The sequence below is a fragment of the Dipteris shenzhenensis genome, chromosome 8 (genome assembly GCF_047967505.1).
Source record: "Dipteris shenzhenensis isolate YYH24624 ecotype China chromosome 8, Dip_SZ_1.0, whole genome shotgun sequence".
NCBI classification, from domain to species: Eukaryota; Viridiplantae; Streptophyta; class Polypodiopsida; order Gleicheniales; family Dipteridaceae; genus Dipteris; species Dipteris shenzhenensis.
In genome coordinates, this window is record NC_141603.1 from 35374726 (window position 1) to 35391449 (window position 16724).

Genomic DNA, 16724 nt, shown 5'->3' on the forward strand with positions numbered 1-16724 from the left:
CACATCGTCATCGACATCATCATTATTGTATTCACCACTTTCATCATTCTTACCTTCCTCATCCATCTCCATGTCGGCATTTTTTTAATCATACTTTTTTGTGAGATGATCTAGGGTTTCCAAGTACTCCATTTCTTTCAAGAATATTTACAAGGATATCCTTTCCTATAATAAGAGCTTCGAGCAAATAGCCCATCTGACATATTAGGTGACTTCCCATCCTAATGGCTGCAAAAACTCAATCATACTAAGTAAGAGACTGTCACTTTTTTCTAGTCTTTCATAGTGATTCTATTGTGACGATGGAGGGAACTTGGAGCTTCATGCTCTTCTAGCATTAGTCACAATCTCTTTGCACTTCCTCTTATGTTCATCTATAGTTTAAGGCTGCATTCTCTCTTGTCCCTATTTGTTGAGTGCCCACCATTATACAACTTTAGTTGTCTTCCATATTGCCTCTCTAAGGTGAGAAAGATTTCTTCCTTCTCTTCTTTATCCACAAATATGACAATATTGCATAATCCCGTTTTACCAATGGTGGTACATAATATTCTATCAATGAGGTGATGAACATCAACACATGATGTTTCATCAATAAAGAAGAGTTGCGGCTCATGCCATATTGTGTCATAAGCTAAGAAGTCTTTCCATGAAACTCCCTTGAACTTAACAAAGAAAGATTTACATCGATTTTCATGATAACCTCAATCTCTCAGATAGACATTAAACATTTGATAGATAGCCAAAATCTAAAAATAAAGAGAAAACAATATTTGAATTCTATAACATATTCTTCATTCTAATGTCATTCTTGAAGTTGGAGCTTCAAGAAGGTCCTCCTGATCTTTTTTAAAGGCACAGCTCTACACATAGTCCTCCACATGCTTGTTAATCTCCTTTATAAGCTGAGCATGGACTTGTTTTGAAGTTTTTGTTTTTCTTGGAAGAAAATATTTTTTAGCAACAAAAATATTATTGAACTATAAATTACTTTTGGTTATCCAAGTGTACCAAATTCCATGAGCTCTGACTTGACTCCAATGCTCCTACTTTAGCTTGAATGCATCACCCAAAAGAATGGCCTTCCAATTTATAGGCTCCCCTAATTGAATCTAAATAATTTAATTGATTCTCCTAACATGTAGATAGGCAACAAACAAATGAAAGAAATCCTCTTTATGACTTGGGGATCTTTTGCATGTACTATCCCCATTGAATATTCTTTCTACTCTATAGTTGGTCCAAACCACTTTGTGTAGAATCAACCATAATAAAGTAGACATTTTCTCTAAAATGGATTGAGACAAACATTTGAAAATCTATTTCCTAGCATAGTTTACTTTCAAAAAACTTCCATATACCATTCAGGCATCTTTCTCCTTTGTTTCTTTGGTCAACTTCCACCTTGACATAAAATGTAGATCCATGACTCCTTTCTTCTTTTTCCTCTCTTTCTCTAGTTCCTTTTCAATAAGAAGCATTCATCCATGAACTATATGTATGCCTTTACTGGAATTGAAGTCTTTACATGGAGGGAACGTGTTTTTATTAATGTGCTTTTAATCCTTCTTATCAACTACATAGGAATATTATGTTTATAGCATGTAAGTTGACAGGGATTGGATGTAAATGGTATGTTTTGCAGGATAGGTTTATTGGCAAGCTATATGGCATGTGTGGATGCAATGTTTATGAGAAGATGCCCATAGACATAACATAAGAGAATCTTGAGTCAATGCTAAATTATGAACGTAGACATGGATTGTTCGTGTGTTACTCTTGTTTAATTTATAGTTTTGCTAGTAAACATTCAAGATGCATATTTCATCTTTTTGACTCTCTTAATTTTTGGTTCTGATTCATGGCTTGTAGACATGGATTGTTCAAGCATTACCCCTATTTAACTTTGGATTTGCAACTAAACATTCAAGATGCATTTTAGCTTTTCCATTCTAGTATGTGTGTCTATTTTTATTGGAAATTGAGTTTTTATTATGGAGAAAACAATTGGTTTTGTTAATGTGCTTTGTCGACAGTGTCCGTTGTGCCGAATGCATGCTGATCCACACAAAGAGTGAACCGTCGATCCATTGAACTGACCACATCCCTAAAATAGACTCTAATGATAGTAGCAGAGATGAGAAAGCCTGAGAACGTTGTGAGCGCAAAAGAAAAGAACAAAGAGCCAAATAGTACTCATTGTTGGACATTCTTATAAGCTATATATTAGGTCTACAACATGTAACCAAATAGGGAGCTTATGTCAATGGTTAGCATAGCATGTGTGTGAAATAAGAACCGTTTCATGAGTTTCATATATGCCAAATGGAAACAGAGAGATGATGCATAGGGTCGACTTGTAAATGGACAAAGAGTATGTTTTCACTATCCCTCCAAGCCCAGGTTCCAAGGGTGTTGATCACCTACAATCGTGTCATTGCTCATTATAGCATAGGTGCTCACAAGTGTAGCATAGTTCCTCATGTCGTATTCCGATGAGAGGTGTAGGCTAAAGTGTGGAAAGTAGATCTCATGTGCACGTGGGTGAGAAAGAGGGCTTAATCACAATGATGGATGGAGGTTCTCGCCTTCACGGGAGTTCAAGGCTTTAGAAGGAGATTGCAAGGTTCAGAACGGGGATAGGATTGAGAGAGCTATCTAGGAGTTCTAGGGCCAGAGAGGGTTGCAGGGTTTAGGAGGACTCAAGGGTTGAGGAGTGGAGAGCTAGTCTCCTTCGCAACTTTGAGGTGTAAAGGTTTAGGAGGAGGGACAAGGGAGGTGGAAGGAGGAGGATGTTCTTCAAGATTGGGACAGTTTGCATATGGATGCAGGAGATACAGTGGATGTGTACAACCAAAAGAGGAGGGAGGAGGACGATGGAGGGAGGGAGGAGGAGAAACAAGGAGGAGGAGGAGGGAGGAGGAGGAAGGAGGAATGAGGAGGAGGAGGAGGAGGAGGAGGAAGGAGGGATGAGGAGAAGGGAGGAGGAGGAGGGAGGAGGGAGGAGGGAGGAGGAGGAGGAGGGAGTGTGAGAAGGGCATGCTAGAACACGATAGTGTAAGGGATCATGGACACAATGGAGATCAATCACATGAACACAATCGTGAGCTTGAACACTAAAGCCCAAAGAGTGGGAGCTTCATCCTATTGAGAGAGATTTATACATGTTGGTCTCTACACAATCCGTAGATACTTCCAGGGTGGGACCTCTTTTGTAGGGGACCTTTTGAACAAGAGTCCCTCCACTTTCTGGGGAGACCTCTTGGGTCTCTACAAAAAGTAGGGGAGCCTCATGAGTCCCTACAAAAAGTGGGGGAACCTCATGAGTCCCTACACAAAGTGGGGGGACCTTTTGAGTCTCTACACATGGGGGAACCTCAAAAGTGCAGGCTTTTAGTATTTCTCTCTCTAGGTCCTGATTTTACAAGTATGATTGGATATTTCTAGAAAGGATTTTGGTTATCTTCATCCTTTAAGATTCATTATACCATCTTTTCAGCTCAAGATATTACAAGCAGAGCTTTGCTACCACTACTCTACACATACAATGATCCCATCGTTGTTGCTCTATATTGCACTCTCGGCCCTTGTTGCCATAGGGTTAACAACTCCCCCAAACCAATTTGATTACCCATCCTCGAGTTACGATGGTGGAGTCTATAAACATTGTTATGCTGCTGTAGTTTTTACTCAATGAGTATGGTAAAGACAGCATCGGTGAAAGATGGATCGAGCTTGTTTTCTATCTTTTCCTTGAAATCCACAAACACCATACATTGTTTGCTCAGTTTTTAGGAAGCCAGTGTTGACCATTTCTTCAAACAAACACACATGCCATCCATGAAGATATATGGCTCTTTGAAAGAGGCAACTGGTTGTTTGAGCATCTATCTATTGATTTGGGTTGAAACTAAGCATGGGTAAATGGTCATCAATCGTGAAGGACATCTCCAAGATTATTGCTAAAGCTTCAATGTATTTAGCACTCTCGTTGGGTTTTTTTTCTTAACTACCTCGCATCTGTGATGCATGGTTAACCAAGGATCTGATGAGTGTTTCTTGGCTAGTAGATTTGACTTTAGAGTATCTATTGATTAGTGGCCAATTGCAAGGAGCATCTTCCTTATTTGGATCATGCTAATTGGCATCCCACCAGTAGCGCGACAAGATACCGCATCAACTGTGGGATGTGTTCCAAAGGAAGATGGAGCTTGTATATACTCAACAAGGTACTTTCCTTTGAGCAGACCAAGCAAGTTGTGGATCCAATTTAGTGCTTACATTCGTGAAAATCCCGAAGAGATCCCATCCTCTTGTTGACTATATATTTGGGTATTGCTTCCAAAAATCACCTATGGGATTACTAGCCATGGGAATCCTATCTATATTTTTATTCAACTCTCGTGTAAGTGTTTGATTGGATTATCCCATTTGTGAAGCTCATGGATAGAATCATTGATGGCACCTTCCCTTGGAAACTCCATTGAGATTTGAGGAATATGTGGTTTGGGGGAGAGAGAGGTAACATGGGACAAACATGAGGTGGAAGAGAGTAGTGAAGTAGAGAAGGGGGAAGCAAGGATGTTGTGGCATTCCTCATTGGTGGGAGGTCCCATTCTTCATAGAGATCCTTTGCAAGAACATTGACACTTGCCTCTCCGTCCACTATTGCAACGTATTGGCCAAAGGCTTTATGCTCTAGGGGGATGGTTACATTTTTTATGTCATCCCTAGCACCAAATTTCACTACTATAGCCTTTTCTTCCTCTTCAAGTGGGAAAACACTGTGCTGATGCTATGCAACCCTTGAAATTCTCCCAGATTGTAGGACAATTTCTCAATAAGGTTTCAATTGGCATCATGATGGTGGGCAGCTAATTAAGCTAGCTAGGGAAGCTCCAACCAGTTGGGAATGAGTTGCATATAGATATGTTACTCTTGGGTTGGTGGTGGCTTCAATAACCATGTCGATGTTGTGCGATGTTGGTTCCCTGTCCTCAGGTGTTTCTCTTTGGTTTGCTTTGAATTTCTCATGTTCATGTCTTACCCATTCCTTCAAGGCTTGACACAAAGCTTTCTCTACTTCAGTGTTGGGGTAGGCTTCCTTTGCTTCTTAAGGAGCACTGGGGGTAGAGTACTTGATGTTTGGTGTTTCAAGACTAGTAAGGCTTGTATGGTCTTTGGGCTTTTTTCTTTCTCCTTCTGCTTCCTTGTTATCACTAGTACCAGTTGGGTTGCAACACTTGGTGTTGTCACACTCTCAATGCTAATGATTCCAAGGGGTACATTCATGGGGCGGTTGAGGCTTTGCTCTGAGTGGGCAATCCATGCACGCATGTCCAAATCCACAATCTCTGCACACAGGGTGGAAAGTACTTGGGCTACCTTTGTGAGGGCACTCAGTAATCCAATGGTTTTCTCCACATCTGAAGCACTTAATAGGTGCTTGATATGTGGTTGGTCTTACTTGATTGGCATACATCGCGATGAGTCCATTGACACCATCCACGTATTACATGGGATCATGGGGCACCAACTCCCTTTAGTAAGAATACCTATCAAAATCTTGAATATGAGATGAATTTAACAATATGCCACGAGTAGAAATTAGTCAAATTAGAATGGTTGTGTTCTACACTAAAAGAGCTTCAAATATATCTTTATGCCTTGAAATTTCAGTAACACATAAAAAAGTTACATTAGTTTGAAGGACATGGGTTTTCATATTTTAGTGTATTTTTTGTTTTAACCCACCTCATCCAAAAGACCCCCCCCTTTGGCCTCACATATTATGAAAAATATGTACAAATATTAAAATCTTGCATATTTTTCAAGGTATATACCTTATATTTTGTGGGAAGAGGAACATGAAGTTTTCATATTTTTCCCTTGAATATTTGAAAATTTTAAAGGAAATCCAAGCATTCTATATGGACCTTGTCCCCCCATACCTTGGATTTCAGATGAGGGTCATAACATAATACATATTGAGTTTGTGCCGTAGGCATGGGCTATTTTGTTTCATACTCATATTGCGGTTCAGTTCTTCAAGTTGGATTTGTTGTGCTGGAACTACTGGAGCAAGATTAGGGGCTTGAGGATACTACATAGGATTCGGGTTTCTTAGTAATTGAGGCACTTCTATCCTCATCGAGATGGAATTGAGCAGTGGCACTTGTGCATTGGGTGCTAGTGTTGGCTGCCTATATACTAGGATTGGCATATGGTGGTCCTATTGGGGTCAGGGTTGTGCAACCGTCATATTGTAGAAGTAGGTGTTCACATCATGGGCTACAACATTGCAAATGGCACACCATAACCTTTGGGGTTGGAACGCTTCTGGTGGGTTGAGTCAGTTCCTCAGGATGGGACACTCATTGGCCGTGTTGTTGGCCGTACAGTATGGGCACTAGACATTCTCCCTTCTTGGGTATTGTGGTAGCTGAGAGAAGCTCAACTTTTGCTCTATGGCATGCATCATTTTTTCCTTCACCCTTTAGGCCATGGCTTCCACTCGGTCTTTGGTGGTGTGATCCTTTGTGGTAGTGTTTCCCTTCTTGGAAGGTTTCTTATCATGATGACTTGATTTATATTATCACTATCACTATCAGCGTTGGTCACGCCATCCTCAATGTCACTGTAGCTTCATGAGTGTCGCTGAGATACACGTAGCTGTGCTGACTTTTTTCATACATTTGTGTATGGACTTTTTCAACCCAAAGATGAACCATGCAATGAGGTATTTGTTGTCAGGACATGGAACACACTTGGCTATTAATCTTTTCATTCTTCCTAAATATGTTCTAACCTTTTCTTTCTTGTGCATTTCCATTATTCCTAGTTGGAGGGCGGGGTCATCTTGTAGCCTTTCATTTGGAACCTTCTTTTGAATGGCTAGGATAGCAGTGCCATGTGGCACTTTACTCTATGAGAAGGCCTCGGTACCATTATGAGGCCTCATCAGTTAAGGCCATGAAAAACCAGTTTCATTTGATTGGTTTCCTCCAGCACAACAAGCTGCATTGATGAGTTAAAGGAATCTAACAGGATTCCCTCGTCCATTGTACTTTGGCATTTCCAATTTACCAAAGTGTCTTCTTCCATTTTTGTTGTTGTTGTTGTTGTTGTTGCATCATTGATCAAAGAAGTCTTCGGGATGAAGAGAGTCATTTACCATTTCTTGTTCAAACCTTTGGTCCTCCATGTTGCTTGTTGATGGTGAGAGGTTGAATTCTTGGAGAGCGTCAAGTGTAGAAGAAAGTTCTCATAAGTAGGTAGGTGCTAGGATTCCATCCAAATCTAAGGTGCATATACAATGCTTAATTGTTTCTTTCAAGTGAGTTCATCTACTCTCAATGCAGATGACATGGATAGACGACAATCCGAGCAGATCCCAAAGAATTACAATGTGGATCTCTGCCAAAGAATTTTGCAACTAAATTTAGAATTGCTACCGCAACAGATTAACTCGAGGGAAGAAATCCAAGAGGGAGCCATGCCACATAATGACTTTACAAGTGGGCCAAATAGTGTGTCTATTCAAGAATCAAAAGTCAACAAAATTGACGACTCTATGGCTCTAAGGCCACAGCCCCAAATTGTCTCTAGTGACACTACAATAGGCTGCCACTCAGGAAAAAGATCAAGATAACACATGGGCACATGGGATACAACTATATGATCAATACAAGTAAGACAATAGCACATTCCAAATCATACAGCATCATAGTTGACAATTGCAGCAATGGTTTGAATTATTTCCTAGCATGACTGAAATTCATAAGCTCAAGGAAAGCATGGCAGAGAAAATGCAACAACAGCTCCTTGTACAAAATGCTCTAGTAGAAAGTAGGAAGTATGCCTTACAAGCTACAACTTTTCTCAACAGCTACAGGTATCTGATTCCTTGAGCAAAAAGGAAGAGGCCGAGCTATCCCTCTCCCAAATGTGAGTCTCTTGTGATGATTTGAAAAAAGAATTGGTGCACTTAAAAGAAAGCATGTTGCTGAAATAGGATTAGATCTATGCCACAAATGACAAAAAATGAGTAGTAGCAGAAAAGCCTTAAAGAAGGCAAACATTACATTCAAGCACTAGAGAAGTAATACATAGCACCAAGGGAGACAATTGTGAATACCAAAGTAGAAGTGGATGATCAAGACCAAGAGATAATCCAACTCCACGTTTTAACAATCAATTGCCAAGATAGCCAAAAGAAGCTCAACAATTCAATAGTCTAAAGCTTGCCTACACCTCAACACTAGGTAAGTATAATCTCCAAGTTGGAACTTCAACTTCTAAGTCGCCGATGACAATGCGAGGGAGTCAGTACAAGCTCTATTGCTACAGAGCATCACTACATTATACCATGATCTTGTTGCATTCCTCTAGAAAGACGATCACCTCGAAGGAAGAGTATGCATTCAATGGAAACACTTGCAACTTAAGATGCTACATGCAGTATCTAGTCTAGATTGGACTAGGTCAGTGAGCACAAATACTATCCGGGATCTATGCCAAAAGATCGATGAGGATGAGAGAAATATGTTCTATTTCTCAGTGCATGCAAATCTCATACAGATAAAGCATGATGGGATACTTCTATATGCTTGATGGGAACTCCTCCTCTTCAAGTAGTAACCAGACTCCTACCCTTACTGCAACAATCACCATCAACTGCCTTGGGATATAATTCCAAGAAAAATCCTACATTGACAAAGATCTCTTAGAGGGATATGTGGTCTACCTTCAATCTAATCTCACCTATCTTGCCACTCTCTTTTATGATCTTCTCACATCCCTCCTAACTCCCGTAACATCCTCTATACCTTTCCAGAAATGCATGCTAACCCATATTCCTTTCCATGCCTCTTTGCTCATGCCTCTCAACATTATCTCCTAATCCATGAATCTAACTCCTACCATCTAGTAACACCTAACTTTTTCCCCCTTGCTTGAAAACACCTACCATCCAGTAACACTTAACTTTTTTCACTTGCTCGAAAACCCTTCCCTTGAGGACTATCAAGTTGCTAAATCCATTTGCCTTGTTCTTTTGGCACTTTCCACCATCAACATCCCTACTCCATCCCTACTGCTTTCACCTTCTCTACTTCACTACTTGCTTTGACCTCATGTTTGTCCCCTATTACCTCTTCCTCCACCCCAAGACCACATATTCCTCAAATCTCAATTGAGTTGCCAATGGAAGGCGCCATTAATGATTCCATCCATGAGCTTCACAAAATTGGATAATCTGAATCAAACAGCCACACAGGAGTTGAATAAAAATACAGAAAGGGTATCCATGCTTGGTAATCCCATAGGTGATTTTTAGAAACAATATGCAGATATGCAGTCAAGAGGAGCATGGGATATCTCCAAGATTTCCATGCTTATTCGCCAAGTGCAAATCACTCCAAACATAAGCACTAAATTGGAGCCACAACTTGCTTGGCATAGACAAAAACTGCTTAAAGAAAAGAACCTCCTTGAGTATTTACAAGCTCCATCTTCCTTTCAAACACATCCCACATTTGATGCAGTACTCCATTACTACTGATGGATTGCCAATAAGCATGATTCAGATAAGAAAGATGCTCCTCGCAATTGGCCGCAAATCAATATATATTGCAAACTCTAATGGAGCGTGTGTAAATTGACCATATACCCATGCTCAGTTTCAACCCAAGTCAACCATCCATATAGTACATGGGATATTCTTTTTCATTATCATATTGTGGTTCTAGTTCTTCAAGTTGGAGTTGTTGTACTGGAACTACTGGAGCAAGATTGGGGGCTCGAGGATACTACACAGGATTAGGATTTCTCAATAGTTGAGGAACTTTTGTCCTCATTGAGATGGGATTGAGGTGTCACACCTGTGCATTAGGTGCTAGTGCTAGCTGCCTATATACTAGGATTGGCACCTGTTGGTACTATTGGGGTTAGGGTTGTGCAACCCTCATATTGTAGAAGCAGGTGTTTACATCATGGGCTGCAACATTGCAAATGGCACACCATAACTTTGGGGGTTGTGTAACTTCTGTTGGGTTGAGTCTCTGTCCTGAGGATGGGGCACTCATTAGCCATGTTGTTGGCCATACAGTGTGGGCATTAGACATTCTCCCTTCCTAGGTACTATGATGGTTGAGAGACACACAACTTTTGCTCTATGGCTTGCATCATTTTTCACCCTTAAGGCCATGGCTTCCACTCGGTCTTTAGTGGTGCAATCCTTTGTGAAGTACTTCCCTTCTTGGAAGATTTCTTGTCGCAATGACTTGATTTATAGTCATCACTATCATTGTCACAGCCGGCCATGCCGTCCTTGATGTTAATTGCAGCTTTATGAGCAGTGCTGAAATGCACGTAGCTGCTCACTTTTTTCATATCTTTGGCTATGGACTTTTTCACCCAAGAGATGAACCATGTAATGAGGTATTTGTCACATCAGGATGAAGAACACACTTGGCTATAAATGTTTTCATTCTTCCTAAGTATGTTCTCACCTTTTCTTTCTTGCTCATTTCCATATTTCCTAGTTAGAGGGCAGGGGTCTTGTTTCCTTTTGGTTTGGAACCTTCTTCTAAGATGCTTGGATAGCAGTGACCATGTGGCTCTTTCTTCTACAAGAAAGTCTAGATACCATTCCCAGGCCTCATCAATTAAGGCCATGGGAAACCAAGTGTCTTTGGTTTCATTTGATTGGTCGCCTCTAGCACAACAAGTTGGGTCGAAGAGTTGAATGAATCGGAGAGGATTTCCTCGTCTATTGTACTTTGGCATTTCCAATTCACAAAGGTGTCTTCTTCCATTGTTGCTATTGTTGTTGTTGCATTGTTGTGATCAAAGAAATATTCGCGATGTAGAGCATTAATTACTATTTCTTCTTCAAACCTTTGATCCTCCATGCTGCTTGTCAATGTGGTGAGAGGTTGAATTCTCAAAGGGCGTTAAGGGTAGAAGAAAGTTATCGGAAGTAGGTAGGTTCTAGCATTCATCCAGATTTGATGTGCATACACAATGCTTAATTGTGTTGTTCAAGTGAGTGCATATATATGACTTGAAGTCTGCAGTCGATTTGGACCTTCGTAGCTTGAAAATGGCAAAAACTATGCGATTGATTGGTTGAAATCAGTGCCTACATGGTGGCGACTACTAATTGGGACCAAAACAATGGCAATAAGATCTGGAAATTTTATTTTATTGGGTCGATCTTTGCATGCGTGAAATCCGAGTTCAAACTAGGTGCGATTTGGTGTCGAAACGGCCAAGATAGGGGCCTGAAAGAAAGGACAAAAATAGGCAAACTTTTTTTATAAAGATCCTTCCTTTTTAGAGAAAAATAAAAAATTCGACGGTTGCTTAACCTAACCTTATGTTCCTAACTGCCTATGAGTTACCTTTTTTTTTTGAAGTAGAGAAAAGGGTGGTTAGGCTAACCTAACTTAATGTAGTTAGTTGTAGCTAAACTAATGTTAGATTCTCTCTTCTCTCTCTCTCTCTCTCTCTCTCTCTCTCTCTCTCTCTCTCTCTCTCTCTCTATGGGTGACAAAATTCGAGGGGTGGAGGGATGCGGATTTCATTGTGCGTGTGGCTCGGGTTAGTTCAGCAGCACGACGATGGTGGTCCCCGCGTGTTCGACACGATGCCCGATGGCACAGTAGTCATTAGTGGTGACGCTCGAGGCATGTGGTAGGTGGCAGTGCGTGTCCGACTGTGGATGGCAGCTACATGAGGATGGTGGAGGTGGTGCCCTATGCATGAGGCATGGGGCTTGGAGGCATCCGATGCGCTCACAACGCACGGCTCGTTGTGCTTGCGATGTGCGATGCCTTAGGCATGAGTGGCACCTGGTGCGTTGGGAGATGTGTGCCACGAGGCTTACACAATGCTCAAAATGCCTGCAATGCTTGGTGCACTAGCGACGTGCAGCACTTGCGATGCCCTAGGCGCACATGGAGTGTGGCACCCGACAGCCATCAGGGGGACGTGGGTGCAAACTAAAGGGGAGCTAGGGGTGTTAAAGGATGCTAGAGGAGAGGAGTTAGAACAAGGGGGCAAGATAGAGAGAGGTTAGGGGTGGGGGGAGGAGAGAGAGGTGATAGGTGGGTTATTAGAGGAGGGTGAAGGGGGAGTTAAAGAGGGGTAGAGCGAGGTGAGGGGATTGAGTACGGTTGGTGGGGGTGAAGAGAGGAAGGGAGTGGTGGAGAGATGGTGGGGTGGAGAGAGGTAGAGGGATTACCTTGAGTGGTGGAGGTGGAGCTGATGGAGATGGGGAGTGGGGGAGTTTTGACAGAAAAGTGATGCGGTGGAGGGGGAGGATGGATGAAAGTAGTGGAGGTGGTGGGGTGGAAATCGAGCGAGGTGGGTGGGGGCGAAGACAGGAAGGGAATGGTGGGAGGAAGTGAATGGGCTACTGGTGGGGGATGGTGGAGTAGAGAGAGAAAGGGTGTGGAGAGGGATGGTGGGGTGGAGAGAGGAAGGGGGTGTAGAGGGAAGAAGAGAGATGGTGGGTGGAGAGAGGAAGGTGATGTAGAGGGTGGTAGAGAGATAGTGGGTTAGAGAGAGATGGTGGGGTGGAGAGAGGAAGGGGATGTAGAGGGAAGCTGAAAGATAATGGGGTGGAGAGAGGTAGAGGGATTACCTTGAGTGGTGGAGGCGGAGGTGATGGAGATGGGAGGTGTGGGAGTTTTGAGAGAAAAGTGATGATGGAGGAGGGGGGTGGATGGACGGAAAAAACTGTGGTGGATGGGGGAGATGGACGAAAAAAGTAGTGGTGGTGGGGAGAGAGAAAGTGGAGGAGGTAGGGGAGGAGCTAGACGAAAAAGGTGGTAGTGGTGATGTTGGATGGAAGATGGAGGATGGAAAATGGAGGTATGCAGAAAATATGGAGGCTTGACAGAACTTGGAGATGAGGTAGAGAGATGGAAGTGGCTTGGAAAGTGAGGGGAAAGAAGTGAGGGGGAAGGGGGGGTGTTGCTTTTATAGGATGTGGGGGGTTTAAGGATTAATTTTTTGTGATTAGTGTATTAATGTGCTTACGTAAGTCAAAATTGTTTAGGATGTAAATCTCATACATGTATGCAAGATGGTGATACAACAATTTAATGCACATAGTCATCATGTAAATGGATGAAGAGAGTATCCAAATGGTTAGCATTTAAATGGATAGCAAGTTGATCCAAATAGTTAATATAAATCCTATTTGTATGCAAAATGTGTTGCACCTCTACAAACCAACAAGAAGTACAAGATTTATGTATGAAATGCATTGGCGGATACGGATGCTCTTAATAAGTGATGTCAATTCTACAACATGTTTAACGTATTGGCAATGCACATGTATGCCAAATGGTAGTTTAGAGATAACGCAGATGGTTAGCATGTAAATGGATAGAAAGTTGATCTAAATGGTTTGTGTGGACACTTTAATATAAACCCTCATTTTTGAAAATAGCACTGCTATCCCTCCTACTAGCAGCTTGTTTTTAGGTCCCCATGAGGTTAGATGCTTGCTGGACTCAGCATTTGACTGCCAAGCCGGCCTTCCCAAAGTCCCCATCTTGAGCCTAGCCTTGGCCTGCTAGACTGGAAGAATTGGTTTCAAGGTTGCATTGAATGCAATTTTGAGCTGTGGAAGAAACTGAAAATACTAGTTTTATGCACAATCAACTGGTGGACGTTCATTATTTTATGGCAGGCATCGACACTGGGGAATATGCTCACATTTCAAAGCTATGGCTGCTTACTAGGCAGCTCTCCCTGGCGCTCTTATTGGACTCCTATCTCTCATCACATTGAGACACCCATCTCTGAAAGCTTCTTACTGGGCGTCTCCCTAGCGCTCTTGCTGGACTCCTATCTCTCATCACATTGAGACACCTAGGTACTTGCCCTTCTTCATTACCTTGCCTCAAGTCTCACTCTTGCATAGACAACCCAAGGGCCCACATTCTTTCCTCATAAAGCTCAAATTTTTGAGAGGCCAATGTTGCAAGAATGAAGAGAGGAAGATCCCTTTGCCGCCTGAAAACCTTAACTCTCCTCTCTTCCTCCCACTGTTTTTCTTCTTCTTCTTCTTCATCTGAGGTTGCTCTTGTTCAAAATGCGAACGTCTTCCCTCCCGACCTTGCAGCTCGCATCCTTCACAACCTCCATTTGCCTCCCTCCTCCCTCCCCAACCTCCACCTCGCCCTCCTCCACGGCTTCACCCCTCTCCAGCTCCGTACCCTCCTCACCAAGCCTCCTCTCCCGTCTCGCTTCTTGAATGTGTCCCATGACAGGCTTGTCTCCATCCTTGGCCTCCTCAAGACATGCGACATCAGTGGTGAGACCGCTGGAGCCGTGCTTATTCGGTGCCCGGATATTTTCAAACGGAAGGTCGATAGTGTCCGAACAAAGCTCGAATTCCTACAAAGTGTGGGCCTCGTCCAAAAGTTTTTAGTGAGGGCGCTCGTGGCTTCGCAACGCGCCTCCGTTATGAGCCTGTCCATCCCCAATTTGAAGCAGCGCATAGCCTTCCTGCAGGAAATGGGCATGGATTCGGAAAGCATTTGCAGGATGCTCAGGGCATGTCCCAGGTTCTTGTTACTGAATGTTGAAAGAACTCTGGTGCCTAGGGTTAAAGTGTTGCAGAACCAAGGAATGACGAGGGATGAAATTTGCGACCTCTTACGATTTTCGCCCAGAGTGTTAGAGATGTCCGAAAACGTGGGCCTGCCCAACATGCTCCAATTGCTGCGCCAGTTCGGGCTCGACCCCACTTCCAAATCTGGCATTCGGGCGTTGCGTAATTGGAGTACGAGAAGTTGCGACAGCAGTCTTCGTAGATTTGAATTTCTTAAGAATCAGGGGTTTTCACATGAGGAAACACTAGGGTTGATTCAAAAACAGCCTTCCATACTAAACCTTCGAGAGGAGCTTCTTAAGAAGAAGCTGGATTATCTTGTCCAGGTTTTGAAATATGATCTCCATATACTGCTGAAATTCCCTCCTTATTTGGTCTACAGCCTGGAAAAGAGGATAATACCTCGATTTACTATCATAAAGCAAATGAAAGAGAGAGGCTTGTGCAAACAGGAGTTCTCTCTCAGTACCACATTAGCACTGTCAGACAAAAGTTTTTCAAGATTGTGCTCCCTTCGGGAAGCTGGCAAGGGGCGAAAGTCTGTGGACCATGAACTCGTGTGACGACTCCTATTCGCTCGCTTTGCTACATCATTTAAATGGAGTAAGCCTCGGCCATCTATGCAAAGCGTGAAGACGCTTCTTTGCTTCTTGCCAAGCATTAGCATTGACATAGGACACTTTGGGCTCTTTTAATGATGTTGATGTGGGCCGATGCAATAACTTCTTTGCCAATCCTTTTTTCTGAATTGGGGTTGTTGTCCTTTGTGCTGTGTCACGATTCTTGATTTGTTTGATATCAATTAATCCAGTCTTTTCAGGGAACTTGGGTGGTCCACCAAAGAGCACTTAAGATGCGCTCATGCATATTATATGATGAAGGGATGTGTTATAAGCGCCAATACAAATGGAAGTGACACGTCCCTTTGACAATATCTTGGATCTATGTAATGGAGAGCATCATTTCAATTGTTCGATCGAGCCTTTAAACAAGGCCTGGATGACTGAGGCTAACAAACTTTTGCTTTTACATCAAGTCTGTTTGCAACAATTTTGATTTGACATTGGTGCCTCGATCTGACCCGTATTGTATTGAGGAGGTTTGCAACATCCAAAGCTGTGTAATTGATGGCAGTGGACCATGTGATATGACAGATTATTGTATGGTTAGAAGTAGAGAGGAGTTTTGTGGTTGGTGGACATTAGGGGCAGTTCATGTGATTGAAGGACCCAAATATCTTCTAGAGAAGGCAAGGAAGGATTGGGTCTGGCAAAAGATAGAGGAGTTTGATTGGCAATAGGAAGTATAGTGGAATTACAGGATTTGTGCAAAACAATCGTCACTTGTATGTGGGCTCGGGGCAACGCATTTGACACCACAACATTGAATTTGCCAGGTCAAACAAAATATTGCAACATCAGAATCGAGCTAGTGGACCATTCCATTGCTTTTTTTTATAAGACTAGTCAGAGCATTGTGATCCATTTAAATCAAGAAGTGAGATCCATATACCTAGGTATAAAATTTTTGCCTACACAAGTGCTAGACTATTCTAGCTCAATTGTAGTATAAATATTTGTGACGATGGTTTATTGATATATGCAATTTGTCGCCAATTAAGGTTTTCATCCTGTTCCCCAAATCTATGATATGACACATCTTTTCGAATCATAAAGGTCTTGGAAAAATCTAGATGTCTGAGAATTGCCTTCTTCTTTCAATATTTGACAGATGATGTCAAATGCTTGTTGATATTCTTGTGTCCAAAGAAATTCAACTCCTTTGTGTAATAGCTTATGAAGTGGAGAAAATAAAATATCGAAATCAGGTAAGAACTGAGAATTGAAACTGAAATTTGTGAAGCTTCTTTGAGTTCATTGGAATAGGAAAATCTAGTTGTGCTTGCACTTTCTGACTCCATTTGTGGAAATGATGAACTTGAGATACTTGAGCTCTTTGTGGATGAAGTGATACTTCTTGGAAAGAAAGTACATGCTAATGAAATAGTCCAATTGATGAACAAATCTTTGCCAAGGCTCCAACTTTTCTCCAATAGTGCCACTCACTTGCCACAATCCAAGATAACTAGTAA

The 16724-nt window shown here is 42.2% G+C and overlaps 1 protein-coding gene across 1 annotated transcript; it reads left to right on the forward strand.

The window, feature by feature from the left end:
* The first annotated feature begins 7766 nt into the window (after positions 1 to 7766).
* On the forward strand, positions 7767 to 15195 carry LOC147899429 (transcription termination factor MTERF8, chloroplastic-like). The gene is made up of 2 exons (XM_087377726.1): positions 7767 to 7894; positions 14289 to 15195. The coding sequence occupies exons 1-2, from the start codon at positions 7767 to 7769 to the stop codon at positions 15193 to 15195; spliced, it is 1035 nt and encodes a 344-aa protein (XP_087233852.1).
* The last annotated feature ends 1529 nt before the right edge of the window (positions 15196 to 16724 follow it).